The 21,387-nt window shown below is 33.5% G+C and overlaps 2 protein-coding genes across 2 annotated transcripts; both read left to right on the top strand.

The window, feature by feature from the left end:
* The first annotated feature begins 1,224 nt into the window (after nt 1–1,224).
* LOC133778545 (ABC transporter C family member 10-like) lies at nt 1,225–9,238 on the top strand. The gene is made up of 11 exons (XM_062218505.1): nt 1,225–3,341; nt 3,519–3,839; nt 3,926–4,012; nt 4,105–4,695; nt 4,784–4,948; nt 5,039–5,333; nt 5,453–5,667; nt 6,710–7,015; nt 7,176–7,239; nt 8,321–8,560; nt 9,001–9,238. Exons 1-11 carry the CDS (start codon nt 1,275–1,277, stop codon nt 9,120–9,122), a joined length of 4,473 nt encoding a protein of 1,490 aa, XP_062074489.1. The 5' UTR covers nt 1,225–1,274; the 3' UTR covers nt 9,123–9,238.
* A 3,403-nt stretch (nt 9,239–12,641) lies between these two features.
* On the top strand, nt 12,642–18,582 carry LOC133778547 (ABC transporter C family member 10-like). Its single transcript, XM_062218508.1, has 11 exons — nt 12,642–14,713; nt 14,929–15,249; nt 15,331–15,417; nt 15,508–16,098; nt 16,182–16,346; nt 16,449–16,743; nt 16,866–17,080; nt 17,175–17,480; nt 17,581–17,644; nt 17,885–18,124; nt 18,214–18,582. The coding sequence occupies exons 1-11, from the start codon at nt 12,653–12,655 to the stop codon at nt 18,333–18,335; spliced, it is 4,467 nt and encodes a 1,488-aa protein (XP_062074492.1). The 5' UTR covers nt 12,642–12,652; the 3' UTR covers nt 18,336–18,582.
* Nucleotides 18,583–21,387: the final 2,805 nt, after the last annotated feature.

Here is a 21,387-nt window from a genome sequence, read left to right as displayed (position 1 = left end):
GGGTAACCAAAACATATCGGGCAAGCATCGGGTGGCCATCGGACCTCATCACTAACCTTGAAACCCAACAACTATCGTCCCTGCATCGGGCCTATATCGGACACTATCGGGCATTTAGAAAAAAATTCAAGGAACCCAAAAAAACGCAGATTTTCACAGACCACGATTTTCACCCAAAAAACAGCAAAAAATACCAACAAACTACAGATCCAACATCTAAACAGCAATCTAAATCATAAAAACAACCAACAACAACAAGAATCAAAGAAAATTACTTACCCATGTGTATCTTTTTTGCAAGATTTTAGAGAGGAAAGGTATGAGATTTTGTTATGAGAGGGGTATTTTTGGTATTAAATGAAAGATAAGCATTTGTATCATAGGGTGGTTAACTTTGGTTCAAATTTTAATTATTAAGCTAATGTAAGCATGATTTATCAAATTTCCCTTTGTAAATGTATAATTCTGTGGTGCTAAAAATTCTTTTCTTTAATGATGGATTATTGTTGGGTTTTAATGGTTGGATTATTAGTTTTTTTTTTTTTTTTATAAATGTGTAGAAAGAAGCTCTCAAGTTGAGTGAGAAACGTAGTACACATTTTTATGTGCTGAAGTTTATTTTTGTCATGTCTGACAATACATCGTGCTAACATTAATGATTGGTCACAGTCATAATCATTATTAGCCGACAACATCAACTATCAATGTCATGTCTTGTGCTATCAACTATCAATGCCAACAAACACTATTCTTCCGCGCATAAATTGCTTTTAGATCTGTATTGGGCTATCAATTTCATACATTCTATGGTAGCTGGTGAGATAACCAGGTTTGTCTATGATCTGCTTATCTCTTAGATATTAGATCTTTAAACTTTGTACATAATTAACTTGTTTTGACTCTTTAAAATAATCATTCTTTTTTTTCTTCTGTGATTTTAAAATTGTTATAGTTGCTTACAACATGTTGTCATAACATGGTTTTTTTGTGTGTTAAAAGTGTGCCTGTAGCAGTACTCATAATTTTATCACATAATTGATTAGTCACCCTCTGTTAGAAAATATACACTGTTATTAGTAACAACTAATCAAAGAAGCAACATCAAAAGCACTGTTTTCAATAAAAAAAAATTACTAGAGAATCAAAGATTGTCATCTAGTTCATTACTAAGTACACTGACACAAGCTGGCTACAAGAAAATTTGAATTCCTGTGCTGTCTCTTTAATATTTTTCTTTTCTATTCAGGCTTTCTATTTCCACTGAGATAGGCAGCATGAAGATGGGTATCACAACTAAGTTCTGCAATTCTTTTGAGTGTTCAAATGGATCAAACTTTCATTGCAGTTATGGTTTTTTGGCCATAATCAATCCCAACTCATGTACCAATCATGTTTTGGTAATTTCAATTGATATGCTGCTCCTTTTCCTCTTTTTAAGTACCTTTGTTTATAGAGTGGCATCCAACAAGACTGTATCATTCATGGCATCTCAGAAGTTACTTCCAATTTCAGTCTTCTCAGCAGCTTTCAATGGTCTTTTGGCTGTGGCCTATTTTGGAGTTGGGATATGGACATTAATTGAGAAACTGAATACAGATGGATTCATTTCACCTATGCACAGATGGCTAGTGGCAATAATCCAAGGCATTACATGGTTTCTTCTAAGTTTAACCATAAGCTTAAGGATGCTGCATCTTTCACATATTGCAACAGCAAGATTTTTGTCGATGTCTACCTTCTTGATTGGAGCATTTCTCTGCATTTCATCTCTGTCTGAAGCAATAACTGACAAAGCATCATCTGCAATGATGGTTCTAAATATTTTGTGTGCTCCTGGAGGAATTCTTTTGATCCTTAGTTCATATCAAGGATGCAATTACGCAAAAACTGACAGAGTAATCGATGCTGGTGCTTGCGAACCACTGTTACAAAGTGAGGAGGTTGATGCTGCAAGTGAAGTTAGTTCAATAAGTACTGTAACTCCATTTGCTGGAAGTGGGTTTTTTAGTACAATGTCATTTTGGTGGTTGAATCCATTGATGAAGAAGGGTAAGGAAAAACTTCTTCAAAATGAAGAAATTCCTCAGCTGCGTCAAGAAGATCGAGCACAGACATTGTTTTCAATGTTCACTGAACAATTGAGCATAATGAAGCTAAAGAGATCATCTGATCCTCCTCCAATTCTATCAACAATCTTCTTCTGTCAAAGAAAAGCTCTTTTGGTATCTGGGATATTAGCTTTGATTAAGGTACTCGCCTTAACTAGTAGCCCACTGTTTCTTGCAGCATTCATTAAGATTGTTGAAGGCAGGTATGCATTCAAACATGAAGGTTATGCACTCACCGCTGGACTGTTCCTTGTAAAGACTTTAGAGTCATTGTCAGAGACACAATGGAACTTTCGAACACAACTCATTGGGCTACAAGTAAGATCTTTGCTATCTGCAGCTATATATCAAAAGCAGCTACAACTCTCAAATGCTGCTAAGATGAGCCATTCTCCTGGTGAGATAGTGAACTATGTTACCGTTGATGCTTACAAGGTAGGCGAATTTCCTTTTTGGTTTCACCAAATATGGTCAACAAGCCTGCAGTTGTTTCTTTCATTAGTGCTCATTTACTTCAGTGTTGGACTAGCAGCTGTTTCAGCTTTAACCGTACTTATATTGACTGTGCTTGCAAGTTCTCCACTATCCAAGTTGCAACATGAGTATCAAACAAAGTTTATGGTAGCTCAGAACATGCGGCTGAAGAAATTATCTGAAGCACTAACAAACATGAAGATCTTGAAGTTGTATTCATGGGAAACACATTTTAAGAATGTCATAGAAAAATTAAGAAATGAAGAACTCAAATGGATCTCAGAAGTATTGACACAAAAGGGATACTATATTGTTTTGTTCTTTTCATCTCCTTTACTAGTAGGAGCTGTTTCTATTTGGACATGCTATCTCCTTGGATTTCAGCTCTATGCTAGCAATATTTTCACATTTCTAGCAACTTTGCGAATACTTCAGGAGACAATTAGGCAAATACCTGATATCTTTGGAGCCTTTGTTGAAGCAAAGGTTTCATTTTCTCGGATTGTGAAGTTCCTTGAAGCACCCGAGTTGGAGAACAGACACAAGAGGCATAATTTTAGCAGCAAAGAGCTTGATCAATCCATCTTTATCAGATCCTCTGAAATTTCATGGGATAGTAATTCTTCAAAGGCTACCTTAAGGAACATTGACTTGGAAGTAAGATCAGGAGAAAAGTTAGCAATTTGTGGAGAGGTTGGCTCCGGTAAATCAACCCTGTTAGCTGCAATTTTGGGAGAAGTTCCCCATGTCAATGGCATTGTAAGTAGTCATTTCATTTCATTTCCAAACCAAACCGGTTTTTAAAACATGGAAAGCCAAAATTTGTTGCTAAACTTCTTTTTGCTTTAATATATTCTTAAGCCATTATTGAAAGTATAGAAATTGGTTTTGAAAACCACATTAACCACATGATGTTTCTGTGTACATAATCTTCAGGTTCATGTTTGTGGTAAGTTAGCATATGTTTCTCAGTCTGCATGGATTCAGTCAGGGACTATAAAAGAGAACATTCTGTTTGGCTCTCCCATGAACCCTGATAGGTACCGAGAAACACTTGAAAAGTGTTCCTTAGTTAAGGACCTTGAAATGCTTCCATTTGGAGATCTTACACAGATAGGAGATAGAGGTGTCAATTTAAGTGGCGGACAGAAGCAACGCATTCAACTGGCACGAGCACTCTATCAGGATGCTGACATTTATCTCTTGGATGATCCCTTCAGTGCAGTTGATGCTCACACTGCAACCAATCTATTCAACGTGATTATAATCTCTCTCTCTCTCTTAAATAACTTATCTTTATGGTGTTGTTTCTTTAATGGATTCTAATGTGGTTTTCCTGCCAGGAATATGTCATGGGAGCTTTGTCAAGAAAGATTGTCCTACTTGTGACACACCAAGTTGATTTCCTTCCAGCTTTCAATTCTATTTTGGTAACACAATTTTTGGCTATTCTTGTCATCATCTTATATTGAAATCTAATATAATTGTTTTTCATGCAACTTTATTTATTTTTTCTGGACAGTTGATGTCTGGGGGGAAGATTTTAAAAGCAGCTCCATATGAACAGTTGTTGGTGTCTTCTAAAGAGTTTCAACACCTTGTCAATGCACACAGTAGTACAACTAAATTGTTTGCAAGGCCTGTTGAGGATTTCTTTCCCAGAAAGAACAAACAACCCAAAGGCGAGATAGAGAAGATTGGTTCTGAAGAAAAGAGAAATCAATCAATAGGTGATCAACTGATTAAGCAAGAAGAGAGGGAAACAGGAGACACTGGTTTTAAGCCTTACATTCAGTACTTAAAGCAAGGGAAGGGATTTTTTTACTTTTCCTTGGCTAACTTCTTCTTCTTGATATTCATAGCTGGGCAACTAACTCAGTTTTACTTGTTTGCTGCAAAGCTTTCGGACTATAGTGTTTCCAGAGTAGAAATATACACAGTTTACTCTGTGATAACGATTATCATGTCACTCTCTTTATTGTTTAGATCTTATACTATGGTTGCATTAGGTTATGATGCATCAAAATCTATTTTTTCTATGCTGCTGACCTCTTTCTTTCGAGCTCCTATGTCTTTCTATGACTCTACACCAGTGGGAAGAATACTTAGCCGGGTATGTTATAGTTTCCCATCTGATACTTAATGCTATGCTTTTTATAACATCAACTGTAATAACTCACCTTTGAATGGACATTTTTTAGGTATCTTCTGATATGAATATCATAGATCTTGAAGTGCCCTTGAAGTTCATAATCTCCTGTGCATCAACTATGAACACATACACCATATTTGGAATATTATCTTTTCTTACTTGGCCAGTCTTGTTTGTGATTGTGCCAGTTATTTACACGACTATACTACTGCAGGTACAGCAATATAAATTTTTAACAGTCCAAACATTCTTATACGTAGTTGAGAAAACTAAACTTCATTTGATTTTTCATCTCAACAAATAGAAATATTACTTGGCTTCTGCAAAAGAGTTGATGCGGTTAAGTGGCACAACCAAGTCAGTACTAGCAAGTAGCCTTGCTGAATCAATTTCTGGGGCCATGACTATCAGAGCTTTCGCAGAGGAGGAAAGAATGTTCTCGAAATACTTAGACATTATCGACGCAAATGCTAGCTCAAATTTCCATAATTTTTCAGCAAGCCAGTGGTTAATCCAACGTCTTGAAACATTATGTACAATCGTTCTCTCATCTTTTGCTTTGGCCACAACTTTACTTCCTTTCGAAGCTTCTGACTCCGGTGAGTCTAAAAACATATCATCACTAAATATTACGTTTTAGTTGTGATTAAAAAGGATATTTAGTCACAAAAAATTTATGTTACAAATAATGTCACATTTTGGTTACAAATAATGGCAGGATTCATTGGAATGGCATTGTCATATGGACTGTCATTGAACATGTTCTTAGTGATATCTGTCCAATTCCAATGTATGCTAGAAAATGCTATCATTTCTGTGGAGCGAGTAGAACAATACATGCATATTCCAAGTGAAGCTGAAGAAGTTATCCACGAGAACAGACCAGCACAAAATTGGCCTACTCTTGGCAAGGTTGAAATATGCAATTTGAAGGTGAGGATGACTAGGTTTTTGTCTTTGATGAAAAGGGTATCATCTATATCAATCATAATTCTCAAAATTATTAATTTATTTATGCTTAAACTTGACATTGTACGAGAACACTATATTATTTATAAGAGTATAGATTATTCTGCTAAAGACTAATTATTGAGACAATTCTCATGTGTTTTATTGTCTATATATACGATCTATTTTGTTCTAAAATTCTATTTCATTGTCTATAGCATAATCCAAATTTATATCAGTAGAAAATGATCCTTTTTTATTTATTTTAGGGTCATTTATTATTATTTTTTATATTTTCAATAGATATTAAATAATAATTAATTGAAGATTAATTTTTTCTAATTATAAAAATTGTGCTAAATATGTAATTTCTTAACTTTTTATGCTAAATTTAGCATTATTTTTGTATCTTATATTAGTATCCAACATGGACATTGTGCGACAACATTATATTATTTATAAGAGTATGAATTACTCCACTCTGCTAATCACTACTTGTTGAGACGAACCCCACATATTTTTTACCATACTTTTCATTTTACGATATATATAGGAAAATTCTCCTAAGAGGCTTCACTTTAAGCCCTACCGGTGGGGCTCTCGGTGTTCTCTACCCGTGAACAGTTTTCAGTGTAATTTTTTTTATAACCGTGTATATTGTAGTTGTTTAGAGCATCCTGCAAATTTTCAGAAAATTCCGAATAGTTTCCAGTATCGAATACTAGGTTCGAACATGTTGCTTTCCACGCGCATAAAAAAAATAGTCATGCTTGGAACAACATGTTTGAACTTAATTTTTGGTACTGTAAACTATTCAAAATTTTCTGAAAATTTGCAGGATGCACTAAATACCTACAATATACACAGTCATAAAAAAAAATCGCGTCAAAAACTGTTTACGGGTGGAGAACACCGAGAGCCTCACCAGTAAGGCTTAAAGTAAAGTCCTATTGGAGAATTCACCTACATATATATTGTTCTAAACTTCCATTCCATTATCAATTCTAACCTATCGTCCTTCTTAAAGGTAAGATATCGACAAAATGCTCCAATGGTTCTTCGTGGAATAAGTTGCATCATTGAAGGAAGAGATAAGATTGGGATTGTTGGTCGCACTGGAAGTGGAAAGACAACTCTCATTAGTGTGTTATTTCGTCTGGTAGAGCCAACCGAAGGAAAGATACTAGTTGATGACCTTGACATTTGCTCAATTGGGCTTTATGATTTAAGGTCACGCTTTGGGATAATTCCACAAGATCCAACACTCTTTAATGGGTCTGTGAGATTCAATCTTGATCCTTTATCACAACATACTGATCAAGAAATATGGGAGGTATGTACAAACACATACACTTGATATATTACAATCAATTGATGAGTATTCTTCTCTTAATTCAAACTTGAATAAATTTGTATTTTTTTTCTTCTTGCTCTTGTTTAATATTAACATGTAATAATAGCGTTTTTGTTGTTGTAATTATATCAAATAAAAGGTTCTTGAGAAATGTCAGTTGAGAGAGGCCATTCAAGAGAAAGAACAAGGCCTGGATTCCGTAGGTAAGTAAGAAATGTTGAGACTTGAGATATAACATTCTTGTCCTTTATTACAAAAGTTAATATAATATAAAACAACAACTATACTCACCATCAATGGAGATAGGGAAGGACTAGGGAGTGACCATGCTCCTTAACTTTTTTTTTGTTTCCAATATTTTAGTACAATGTATTTTTGAAAAATTATTAGAAATATGTACCATAAATTTATATTGCCCTCTTAACATTAAAAATAGTTTTTACTAAAATTTTTACCTTCTCTATTTATTAATTCTAGTTCATAATTTATAATGATTCGACGTAAAATATTAATGTTTTTGGGTACTTCTAGAGTGTACCCACTCCTGTTTTTTGATACTGGGATGATTTTCGATGATTTTTTTTTTTATGATCATGCATATTGTAATTATTTATAACATTCTGTAAATTTTTGGGAAATTTCGAATAATTTATAGTGTCGAAAACAATGTTCAACTAGTTTGTTGCACGCGTGACTGTTTTTTCTTATGTGTGTGGAAGTAACATGTTTGAACCATATTTTCGATATTGTAAATTATTCGGAATTTCCTGAAAATTTGCAGGATGCTCTAAATAACTACAATGTACATAATTATATAAAAAAAATTACACCGAAAATCATTTCAGTACCTAAAACCAAAAATGGGTGCGCTGGTGCTCCCAAAGCTCCCAAAAACAGGGGGTGCACCCTAGAATTTTCAAATGTTTTTTTACTAAGATAAGAAGTGAGAAAAAAATCTCTCATTACAATCTTCATGTAGCTGTGATTAGGTTACACCTACATGCCCTAGCAACCTCTCCTTTCGAGCTTCATGTCAACTTTATCATGAAAATATTGGACAAATCAAATATACTATAATTATTCCATTAATTTTGAAAAAAATTCCATTAATTGCTATTTGGTTTTGAGATATAACTCATGTCCATCAGCATGCATATCTTCGTAGTTTAGATATAGTTTAGCTTCATTTATACTTAAATCTTCAAAAAAAAATGAGGAAGAAGAGCACTAGAGTAATCTTATTTTGAAGTGTTTATGGTGTTAAAACTATGCAATGCAATGCAGTGTTGGAGGAAGGAACAAACTGGAGCATGGGACAGAGACAACTATTCTGTCTAGGACGAGCATTGTTGAAGAGAAGTCGAATACTAGTGCTCGATGAAGCCACTGCATCAATGGACAACACAACAGATGCCATTCTACATACAACCATAAGAAGAGAATTTGTGGACTGCACCGTCATAACTGTGGCTCACAGAATCCCAACTGTCATGGACTGCACTAAGGTGCTTGCCATTAGTGATGGTCAGTACTAAACTTCTGAATAATGATACGTGCACTAAAATATTATACCAACGTGGTACTATTTTTTTTTAAAACAATGGTTCTTGCCTAAAATAAATTTGATTGGTTAAATGAAACTCATGAGTATAATGTTTTGGTAACATAATTTTAGTGCACATATCGTTACTCCTAAATTTCTCTACCTCAATTCAATTTTTTAATGAGTAATAATATGTGCGTTCAATATATACGCTCAAATATTGCACACAGTAATGTGACACTGCTTTTTAAAATAATGTGATTGATAAATGTGATTGGCTAACTGTCACGTCACCGTGTAATATTAAGTGACATGTTTTGGGAGCACATATCATTACTCTTTTTTAATATATACATTCATTGTTTTCATTCTAGCTAGCTATTTAATTTAACTAGTAAAATAATACTTGTGAATTTGACAGGGTTGTTGGTGGAGTTTGATGAGCCAACTAAGCTCATAAACAATGAGGGGTCTCTTTTTGGTCAGCTGGTTAAAGAGTACTCGTCTCGAGCTGCAAATACTGGCTGTTATGTAGAGGTGTGATTGGTAATAACTAGTCGTGTTCCAATAAAATAGATTTTAATAAGTTTATTAAGTGTTTTGGGTATTGTTTTTAGCCAAGTGAAGTTTTTTTTAATAAGATTTTGATGGTGTAGCTAGTGGGTGCTTATTAATGGAAGTCATGCTTAGATATGATATCTCATGTATTCTTGTACATTTTATTAGTTAGTAACAAGTGTGAACTCAACTCTATATATCATGTATTCTAGTGTGATTATTTAGAGTGAGACGTTTGTTTGTAATAAAAATTGAGCAAAGTTAAGAGCCTAGCCTGTATGACATAATTCCAAAAAATTGTTTTTTATTAATTTTTTGAAAACAAAAAAATAATTCCATGAAAGAAAATAAGTAAGATGTTTGACATTTTTCACATAATAAGCTTTAAAAACAAAGTAATAGAAAACATATAATTTTGACAATAACAAAAAATTATCTTATATATATATATATATCTCTTCTATATAAAAAAATATGTAGATAACGAAAATTATTGGTTTTAACAGTTTTTTTTTCTTTAATAGAATATTCTAAATATTTAACAAAATATACATTTAAAAGTTATTAAAAATAGATATTTTTTAATTATATTAACATAAATTCCATTATTATAAAATATTATTATTATAATAATATTTAATACAAAACTAGATATTTAATAATTATATTAATATAAATTCAAATTCAAATTATAAAATATTATTATTATAATAATATATAATACAATACTAGATATTTAATAATTATATTAATATTAATATAAATTCAAATGTTATAAAATATTATTATAATAATTTCATATAATCCTAATTTTTTAGTAATTAAATTAATATTATTATTACAATAATATTTAATATAAAACTAGCTATTTAATACTTATATGAATATAAATTTAAATATTATAAAATATCATTATAACAATAATATATAATACATATTCTTAATTTTTATTAATAAAATAATCATTTATATTTAATAAGGTTATCATATTATATATATTTTTCTAAAAAAAATTATAAACAATATTTTAGTTTAATTTTTCTTTTAATATGTTTATATCATTTTTTTATATATAATATTATTTATTTATTTGAAATTTATATAACAATGATACAAATTTAATAAATCCTATAAATAAAACTAAATAAACATGAATATAGTATATATATATATTTTACTTTCTCTCAAGTTGATTTTCACTCACATAACTTTCTGTCTATTCTCCTCATTTTTTTATTTATTTTTACATTACTTACTCTCGTTATTTATTACAAAACTTTCTCTTTATAAATATATATATATTAATATTTAATTTTTTTCTTTTAAAAATAATATATATTAGAAAACATTAGTTAAACAACTTTTGATCTAAAAATATAATAATAGTTATTTTCTTGTATTCTTTTTTCTTTATTGCAAATCAGCATGGTGCTCCTTAAATTGTTGCATATGATGGGATGGAGTTTGTGTGCATGTGTTGATTGAACCAGCAGTTGATTGCCACATTTGAAGTTTATTATGGCAACAACTTGAATAATAAATGATCACTCACGGAGTGAGGGTTGATATATAGAAGGGCTAATTTGTTTCTTTAATAAAGATTATAATAATATATCAACAATATATAAAGTATTGAAGGTTTTTATTTTTTATTTTTTAAGGGGACTAATATAAATTTAGGAATATAATTAAGTAAGGTGTCATTTTTGCTCCTTTATATAATTATTATACCAGATATTCCATCAAATTTTAGAAAATTCCGAGAAATTTACGGTGTCGAAATCAGGATTCTAACAACCTGTTTTACACGAATCTAAAAATAATCAGACACACGTGTAACTAATTGTTTGAACCTTAATTTCAACATCATAAATCATTCAAAATTTTCAAAAAATTTATGAGATTCCTGCTATAACTACAATATAAATCGTCATATAAATAAATTTGGTTTATAATAATCTCCATGTGTCAAAAAATAAAAAAGTGCTGCTACCGGTAGAGTAAAAATGATACCCCTACCTAAGAATTTTCCAATCAATTTATACACATATTTATAGGGGAATTCTATAGTAGGGGTGCTAATTTTGCTTCAACCAATAGGAACGTCTCTATTTTTGTCACGTGGAGAAATTATAATCTAATTTTTTATACGACGGTATACACTATAGTTATAGCACATATCCCATCAATTTTTACGAAATTATAAATAATTTACGGTGACAAAAACATGGTTCAAACCGTCAGTTACGCATGTGTCTTTTTTTTATTTACGCACAACTGATTATTTTAAACTCTATATTTCAAAATGTCTACTACAATTACAATTTACACATATATATATAAATTGGTTATAATTTTTCTATATACCAAAAATACCAAAAATAGAGAAGCCACTACTGCTAGAGACAAAAATGACACAACTACTACTGGAGAATCGCCCTATATTTATATTAATTTTAAAAAAACACATTATACAAAAATATAGAGAAAAAAAGTTAGTGGCCACCCCTGCTCCCCTACGATGACATGATTATTTGCTTATATAATCGTACTAACTAATTACACAAGAAAGCAAATGGGTCTACCTGCCATGACTTGTATATTTATATAAATTGAAGAGGAAATTTAATATGACATTTGTACTTTTTTTTATTATTATTTATTTATTTATTTTCAAATCTTTAGGCTTTCTCCTATCACTTTTTATTTTTTTTAATCAAAAGAAAACTTTATTGAAGAAAGAATTAAAAAGTACTAATTTTTCAAATCTTTAGGCTTTCTCCTATCACTTGTTTTATGGTTTGAATTTTTCCAAAGAACAAATTTCCTGGTAGTGGTTAAATTCAGTCCTACCAAACAAGTTTCCTCTATTATATATTTGTGACTAGGATGACTGTATCACTCATAACCATGAATTGTGATATCAAATCTTAATATATATTACTCATTGTATATTGACAAATACACATCACTATAATTTTTATTTTATTTTTGTCTCTGAAATTGTAATTAAAGAAGATACTAAAAGCATTGCTTTCTTTCAAATGTCAAACACTTTGTTCCTAGTTATGTTGAGCTTGCTACTGAGTTATATGTGTTGACCCTTCTTCGGTTTCCACTTCAGGTTTGTCTATGATCTGCTTATCTCTTAGATCTTTGAACATTGTACATTACTTGTTTTGACTCTATTAAATCTTTGAACCAACTTTTGCTGTGAACAACGTCACTTGAGATTTAGACAATCCACTTAAGCTATACACACCTGACTAGATTGTGGAATTAAGTTAAAACTAGAAATATAAGCTTTTTTCTCATTCTTCTGTGATTGTAAAATGTTTAAAAACTGCTTAGAACATTTTGTCAACTACTGGAATTAGCTGTATATTGGCCTTCTTTTTTTACTTTTGGGAAACTTGAGATCAGTGTTTGTCTTCTGTTCATTTCTTAACTGCACTGACACAATAGTTTTCTATGCTTTTCAGGCTTTCTATTTCCACTAAGATAGGCTGCATGAAATGGACATCACAAATGAGTTCTGCAGTATTTCTGAGTGTTCAAATGGATCAAACTCTCATTGCAGTTATGGATTTTTGGCCATAATCAATCCCAATTCATGTATCAACCATGTTTTGGTCATATCAATTGATATTCTGCTCCTTTTCATCTTTTTATGTACCTTTGTTCATAGAGTGGCATCCAACAAGACTGTATCATTCATGGCATCTCAGAAGTTACTTCCAATTTCAGTCTTCTCAGCAGCTTTCAATGGTCTTTTGGCTGTGGCCTATTTGGGAGTTGGGATATGGACATTAATTGAGAAATGGAATACAGATGGATTCATTTCACCTCTGCATAGATGGCTAGTGGCAATAATCCAAGGCTTTACATGGTTTCTGCTAAGTTCAACCATAAGCTTAAGGATGCTGCATCTTTCACATACTGCAACAGCAAGATTTTTGTCGATTTCTACCTTCTTGACAGGAGCATTTCTGTGCATTTCATCTCTGTCTGAAGCTATAGCCGACAAAGTGTCATCTGCAACGATGGTTTTAAATATTTTATGTGCTCCTGGATCAATTCTGTTGATCCTGAGTTCATATCAAAGACGCAATTACTCAAAAACGAATAGAGTAATTGATGCTGGTACTTGTGAACCACTGTTGCAAAGTGAGGAAGTTGATGCTGCGAGTGAAGTCAATTCAATCAATAATGTAACTCCATTTGCTGGAAGTGGATTTTTTAGTACATTGTCCTTTTGGTGGTTGAATCCGTTAATGAAGAAAGGTAAGGAAAAACTTCTTCAAAATGAAGAAATTCCACAACTGCGGCAAGAAGATCGAGCACAGACATTGTTTTCAATATTCACTGAGAATTTGAGCATAATGAAATCAAGGGGATCATCTGATCCTCCTCCAATTTTATCAACAATCTTCTTCTGTCAGAGGAAAGCTCTTCTGGTTTCTGGGATTTTCGCTTTGATTAAGGTACTCTCCCTGACTAGTAGTCCACTGTTTCTTGCAGCATTCATCAAGATTGTTGAAGGTAGGTATTCATTCAAATATGAAGGTTATGCATTGACTGCTGGACTGTTCCTCGTAAAGATTTTAGAGTCACTATCAGAGAGACATTGGTACTTTCGAACACAACTCATTGGACTGCAGGTAAGATCTTTGCTATCTGCAGCTATATATCAAAAGCAGCTAAAACTCTCAAATGCTGCTAAGATGAGTCATTCTCCAGGTGAGATAGTGAACTATGTTACCGTTGATGCTTATAGGATAGGTGAATTTCCACTTTGGTTTCACCAGATATGGTCGACGAGCTTGCAATTATTTCTTTCATTGATTCTCATTTACTATTGCGTGGGGCTAGCAGCAGCTTCAGCTTTAACTGTACTTATATTGACTGTGCTTGGAAGTTCTCCACTGGTCAAGTTGCAGCATGAGTATCAAACAAAGTTTATGGTGGCTCAGAACATACGGCTGAAGAAATTATCAGAAGCACTTACAAACATGAAGATCTTGAAGTTGTATTCCTGGGAAACACATTTTAAGAGTGTCATAGAAAGATTAAGAAATGAAGAACTCAAGTGGATATCTGAAATATTGACACAAAAGGGGTACTATATTGTTTTGTTCTGGTCATCTCCTTTACTTGTAGGAGTTGTTTCTTTTTGGACATGCTATCTCCTTGGATTTCAGCTCTATGCTAGCAATGTTTTTACATTTCTAGCAACTTTGCGGATACTTCAGGAGCCAATTAGGCAAATACCTGATATATTTGGAGCCTTTGTTGAAGCAAAGGTTTCATTTTCTCGGATTGTGAAGTTCCTTGAAGCACCTGAGTTGGAAAGCAGACAAAAAAGGCAGAAGTTTAGCAACAAAGAGCTTGATCAATCCATCTTTATTAGATCCTCTGAAATTTCTTGGGATAGTGCTTCTTCAAAGGCTACCTTAAGGAACATTGACTTGGTAGTCAAATCAGGAGAAAAGTTAGCAATTTGTGGAGAGGTCGGCTCTGGTAAATCAACCCTGTTAGCTGCAATTTTGGGAGAAGTTCCCCATGTCAGTGGCATTGTAAGTAGTCATTTCATTTGTTTTCCAAGCCAAACATATTTCTACAACTTTGAATGTCAAATCTACCTAACACAATTTATATTTTAGATAGTTCAGCTTCTTTCCGTATTAATATACTCGGGCCATTATTAATAATTAAAGATCAGATTTGAAAACCATACCTGCTGAGTTAAACAACATTTACCTCATGATGTTTCTGTCTCCATGATTTTCAGGTTCGTGTTTGTGGGAAGTTAGCATATGTTTCTCAGTCTGCATGGATCCAGTCGGGGACTATAAAAGAGAACATTTTATTTGGCTCCCCCATGGATCATGATAGGTACCAAGAAACACTTGAAAAGTGTTCCTTAGTTAAGGACCTTGAAATGCTTCCATTTGGAGATCTTACTCAGATTGGAGAGAGAGGTGTCAATTTAAGTGGTGGACAGAAGCAACGCATTCAACTGGCACGAGCACTCTATCAGGATGCTGATATTTACCTCTTGGATGATCCCTTTAGTGCAGTTGATGCTCACACTGCTACCAGCCTATTCAATGTGATAATAATCTCTCTCTCTCAAATAACTTAACTTTATGGTGTTGTTTCTTTAATACGTTCTACTGTGATTTCCTTCCAGGAATATGTCATGGGAGCTTTGTCTAGAAAGACTGTCTTGCTTGTGACACACCAAGTCGATTTCCTTCCAGCTTTCAACTCTATTTTGGTAAAAGGAAAACTTTGGCTAATCTTTATATTGAAATCACGTATAATAGTGGTTCATACTTCATACAACTTTATTTATTGTTTTGAACAGTTGATGTCTGGGGGGAAGACTTTAAAAGCAGCTCCATACGAAGAGTTGTTGGTGTCTTCTGAAGAGTTTCAACACCTAGTCAATGCACACAGTAGTACTACTAAATCCTTTGCAAGGCCTGTTGAGGAGCTCTTTCCCAGAAAAAACAAACCATCCAAGGGTGAGATAGAGAAGATTGATTATGAGGAAAAGAGAAATGCATTCGTAGGTGATCAACTGATTAAGCAAGAAGAGAGGGAAATAGGAGACACTGGTTTTAAGCCTTACATTCAGTACTTAAAGCAAGGGAAAGGATTTTTGTTCTTTTCCTTGGTAAATTTCTTCTTCTTGATGTTCGTAGTTGGGCAACTGACTCAGTTTTATTTGTTTGCTGCAAAACTTTCGGACAATAGTACATCCAAGGCAGAAATATATGCGATTTACTCTGTGATAATGAGTATCATGTCACTCTCTTTACTGTTTAGATCTTATTCTATGGCTGCATTGGGTTATGGTGCATCAAAGTCTATCTTCTCTATGTTGTTGACCTCTTTCTTTCGAGCTCCTATGTCCTTCTATGACTCTACACCAGTAGGAAGGATACTTAGCCGGGTATGTTATAGTTTCCCACTTAAAATTCAAGCCTATGCTTTATGACATTAACTGTAACTCACCGTTGAATGGAAACTTCTTAGGTATCCTCTGATATGAATATCATCGACCTTGAAGTGACCTTGAAGTTCATGGTTGCCTGTGCAGGAACTTTGAACACATTCACCATATTCGGACTTTTAGCTTTTCTTACTTGGCCAGTCTTGTTTGCGATTGTGCCAATTATTTACATAACTATACTGTTGCAGGTACAACATATCATAATGCAAACATTCTTATGTAGTTCTTGTGAAAGAAAACTAAACTTTCTTTATTTCTCAATTTCATTTTATTTTTATATGAACAAATAGAAATATTACTTGGCTTCATCAAAAGAATTGATGCGGATAAGTGGCACAACCAAGTCTATACTTGCGAGCAGCCTTGCTGAATCCATTTCTGGAGCCATGACTATCAGAGCTTTTGAGGAGGAGGGTAGATTGTTCTCAAAGTACTTGGACCATATTGATGCTAATGCTAGCTCAAATTTCCATAACTTTTCAGCAAGCCAGTGGTTGATCCAACGTCTTGAAACATTATGTGCAATTGTTCTCTTGTCTTTTGCTTTGACCATAACTTTGCTTCCTTTCAAAGCTTCTGACTCTGGTGAGTGAACATTGTTTCAACCATTTAAGCTTTTTTTTCCACCTGTGCTTGTGCATTTCAGGGATCTTTTACATGGAAACATATTTAGAGAGAACTATCTCATAATTTGGTTATAATGGCAGGTCTTATTGGAATGGCATTGTCATATGGACTATCATTGAACGTGTTCTTAGTGGTATCTGTCCAATACCAGTGTTTGCTAGCAAATGCTATCGTTTCTGTGGAGCGAGTAGAACAATACATGCATATTCCAAGTGAAGCTGAAGAAGTTATCCATGAGAACAGACCAGCACAAAATTGGCCTACTCTTGGCAAAGTTGAAATATGCAATTTGAAGGTGAGGATGACTAGATTTTTGTCTTTGATGAAAAGGGTATCATCTATCTCAATCATAATTCTCAATATTATTACGTTTATGCCTTGTCTTGAAGGTAAGATATCGGCAAAACTCTCCAATGGTTCTTCATGGAATAAGTTGCATCATTGAAGGAAGAGACAAGATAGGGATTGTCGGCCGCACTGGAAGTGGAAAGACAACTCTCATTAGTGTGTTATTTCGTCTAGTAGAGCCAACTGAAGGAAAGATACTAGTTGATGACCTTGACATTTGCTCAATTGGGCTTTATGATTTAAGGTCACGCTTTGGGATAATTCCACAAGATCCAACTCTCTTCAATGGGTCTGTGAGGTTCAATCTTGATCCTTTATCACAACATACTGATCAAGAAATATGGGAGGTACATACACAACACTTTGTCAATTACAATTGAGTTTATTAATTTATTTTCTTTCTTCAAACCAGAATAAGTTTATATAACAAATTATATCAAATATAAGGTTCTTGAGAAATGTCAGTTGAGAGAGGCCATTCAAGAGAAAGAAGAAGGCCTGGATTCCGTAGGTAAGTAAGAAAATATTGAGACACAACACTCTTGTCTTGTCCTTTACTCTCCCACAAGTGTGACAAAATACACACAAAATCCTTATTATGTTTTCGCTATATATAATTAGAAGTGAAGAAAAACAAAAATCTCACTACAATCTCTCCTAAGATATGCAGTTCTCAAACTCAAATCCTAATAATAATAATGATTTGAAGAGTAATTATGATGTTAAAATTGCATATATGCATGCAAAGCAGTGTTGGAGGAAGGAACAAACTGGAGCATGGGACAGAGACAACTATTCTGTCTAGGACGAGCACTGTTGAAGAGAAGTCGAATACTAGTGCTGGATGAAGCCACAGCATCAATGGACAACACAACAGATGCCATTCTACAGACGACCATAAGAAGAGAATTTGTGGACTGCACTGTCATAACTGTGGCTCACAGAATCCCAACTGTCATGGACTGCACTAAGGTGCTTGCCATTAGTGATGGTCAGTACTAAACTTTTCTACTCAATTCAACAATTTTTATACATATATTCAGTGTTTATAAACTAGTGCAATACTTGAGATTTTGACAGGGATGTTGGTGGAGTTTGATGAGCCAACTAAGCTGATAAACAATGAGGGGTCACTTTTCGGTCAGCTGGTGAAGGAGTACTCGTCTCGAGCTACAAACACTGGCACTTATTTTGAGGGTTGATTGGTAGTTACAAGTGTTTTGGGTATTTTATTTTAGCCAAGTGAAGTTTTTTGAATAAGATTTTGGTGGTGTAGCTAGTGGGGTGTTTAGTTTTCGTTTTTATAGATTAACAAGTGGTTATTGTAATAGTTTTTATTTTAAGAAAAATGCTGAATATTGTAAAACTTGGTCATAGACCAACCATGTGGTGTATTTCTTTATTTTAATTATGTATTTTGGTTTGGCTCTCATAATATGGTCTGTGTTATACTCATTTTTAGTATTGATGATATAAATAAAAATTGTCAACTTAGAATAACATTTGATGATATAATGTTTGCTTATATAGTCATTCTATCTAATGAAATACAAAAAAAAAAAAAAAACAAATGGGTCTACCTGCTTAATATATATAAATTGATGAGAAAAGTTAATATGATAATAAAAAAAGAAGAATACTTATGTCTCTGTTTCTTTCCTTCTTAAGATATCTGATTTTTTTTAAGAAAAATAATTCTTTCCTTCTGGCTTTCTTCTCTCACTTTTTATATTTTATAATCATTGAAACAATTTGAAGGCCACCGGCGAAGTACTAACTATAATCATTGGCCTAAATTTTTATCAACTATATTAATCTCTCTTCTCTTGACCGTTGATATTTAAATGGATGGCTACGATGTTATAGATCCATGATAATTAAAGAGTGCGCTACACCCCAAAATGTTTAAGTCCAAAAATTTCTCCAATCTAGATCAGAGAATCTTTTTGGAAAACTTCTGTGTTGACAACTTTTTGGGTTCTTTGGCTAGAGAGAAATAACAGAATCTTTGAAAATATCTCCAACTCAACAAATAATATTTGGGAAAAGATCCAATTTTGAGTGTCTACTTGGGTGTATAGAAACAAATATTTTATTGGAGTCGCATATCATAGGAGAAATTCAAAATTGTATCAAACTAAAGTAAATCCATTAACTTGATTCAATATGTATATTTTCATATATAGGGGTTTACCATTTATAGATTATTTTCCAAATTTACGGTTTCTATATTTTTGTTCCATTTATATATATATATATTTTTTGTTTCATTTTTATATTATGTTAAAAGTTTTTATTTCATTTTTATGTTTTCCCCTCTTTTCTCAAACTCCATATTCTCCTCCTTGCTGCCCTTTATCGCCACACAACTTCGGCAACCAACAGGATGACCCCCACCACTATTGAGCCTTTCAACAACCACCCACACACAACTCTCACACTATTCTGCAGTTCTTTGACAACCACCCACTCAGAACCCAAACTTACTCTCTTCACCAACCAGCAGGACGACCTCCACTAGTTTTGAGCTCTTCGACAACCATGACGACGACTACATGTGAGATATGTAGACCCAATGACTCAGGATCTCTTTGTCAACCACCACATGAGTACGTACGAGATAGGTAAACCCTGCGATTCAGGAGCTCTTCGACACCCACCTCGACGAATATGTCTAAGATAGGTACTTTTCAGTTTTTATTACCATTTGGAATCATGCATGTGTTTATCTTATTAATTTGCCTTCATGAAATGGGTTCAAAATATGTGCATTAGTATCTGACTTTTAGGGTTCTATGACTTACTTGTTAGAGCAAGCCACTAGATGTTTTGATCCTAGTATGTAGGTTTGATATTGTTGGCACCAAATGTTTGTTGAATTGTCTCAATGGATATTATTTTATGTTTGAGTTGTTTTGGGCACAATGGGATTATTGAGTTGTTCTAAAAGTTGTGTTTTGGTTGCAAGATTGAATTGATGCATAATGATTGTGAGTCCAACAAGAGGCAGAAGTGAAGAGAGCCTCTTGTCACTGGAAATAAAAGAAATACCCAACATATGTTCCCAATATAACCAAGCCTCAATGATGCACTTTGGAATTTGGCTTGCCATCTACATATATAAACAACAAATCTAATGCTAATTGACTCATTATTGTCTTATATGCATTAATAATTAGAAGGTAATTGAAACATATAAAAAGATTAAGAATGTTATATATATATATATATATTACATTTTGTCTCTTGCATGCATGTGGATGCGGCCACTAAAGTAGACATATAAATAATTGGCCAAAGACCATATTAGGATGTAATGCCCTAGATCGTCAGGACCGTTACACTGTATTTTAAATAGTGCTAGACTTACTAATCAAGTCTCTTGGTTATAAACGTGTAACTAAGGTTAATGACAAGGATTATGGTTACAATTTTGGTAAAAAAGGAACATTGACTATTCATTAAAAGTTTAGTTTATACATGGAATCCCAAAATAAACATTTAAAAGGTTATTTACAATTCAAAATGGTACAACAAGTCGGCCTAAGAGGCAAAATAGGCCCCAACCCTAGTTCCTCTGAGATAACCCCGGCCGTGGTGGTCGAGTAGCCGCATATGTACACACCGCCACCGAATCTCTCCAACTCAGACCTGGTTCTGCTTCCCTTTCCCTTTACTTGCACCACTTAGCACCCGTGAGCCAAGACTCAGCAAGAAAAATTTAAACATAAGCATGAACAGTAAATACAGACTTCAGATGCTTATCCAACACACTCAGCAGTAATAACTTACTCATGCATGCATACAATTACAAGTAAATGATTATACGATCATTTTTGGGGCCTGTTGCCCTAATAGATGGCCATAGAGTCATCCTGGGCCCTATGCCTTAGTTAAGTGACCATAGAGTTACCCGGGTTGTAATTCCTTGGTTACTCCAAGACCGTTACAATGAACTTTAAATAGTGCTTAACTCGCTAAATGAGTCATTAGGTTATAAACGTGCATCTGGGTATCCTTAATAAGCTAAGGTGAAAATCTTGATCAAAAGGAATGGACATATTTTATATAAAACATTAGATTGTACATGAGCCCATAAAAGTGTTTACAAAGTTATTTACAATCCAAAATGGTCATTACAATGTAAAATTTACAACTCGCCGACCTAAGCGGCAAAAATAGGGTTAACCCCTAGTTCCCCTGAGAACACCTTGGCCACGGTGGTCAAGCGGCCGCATATGTACACATCGCCAC

Source organism: Humulus lupulus, chromosome 5, assembly GCF_963169125.1.
Source record: "Humulus lupulus chromosome 5, drHumLupu1.1, whole genome shotgun sequence".
NCBI classification, from domain to species: Eukaryota; Viridiplantae; Streptophyta; class Magnoliopsida; order Rosales; family Cannabaceae; genus Humulus; species Humulus lupulus.
Note: the sequence above shows the minus strand (reverse complement) of the source record. Positions and strands in the feature narration are given on the sequence as shown.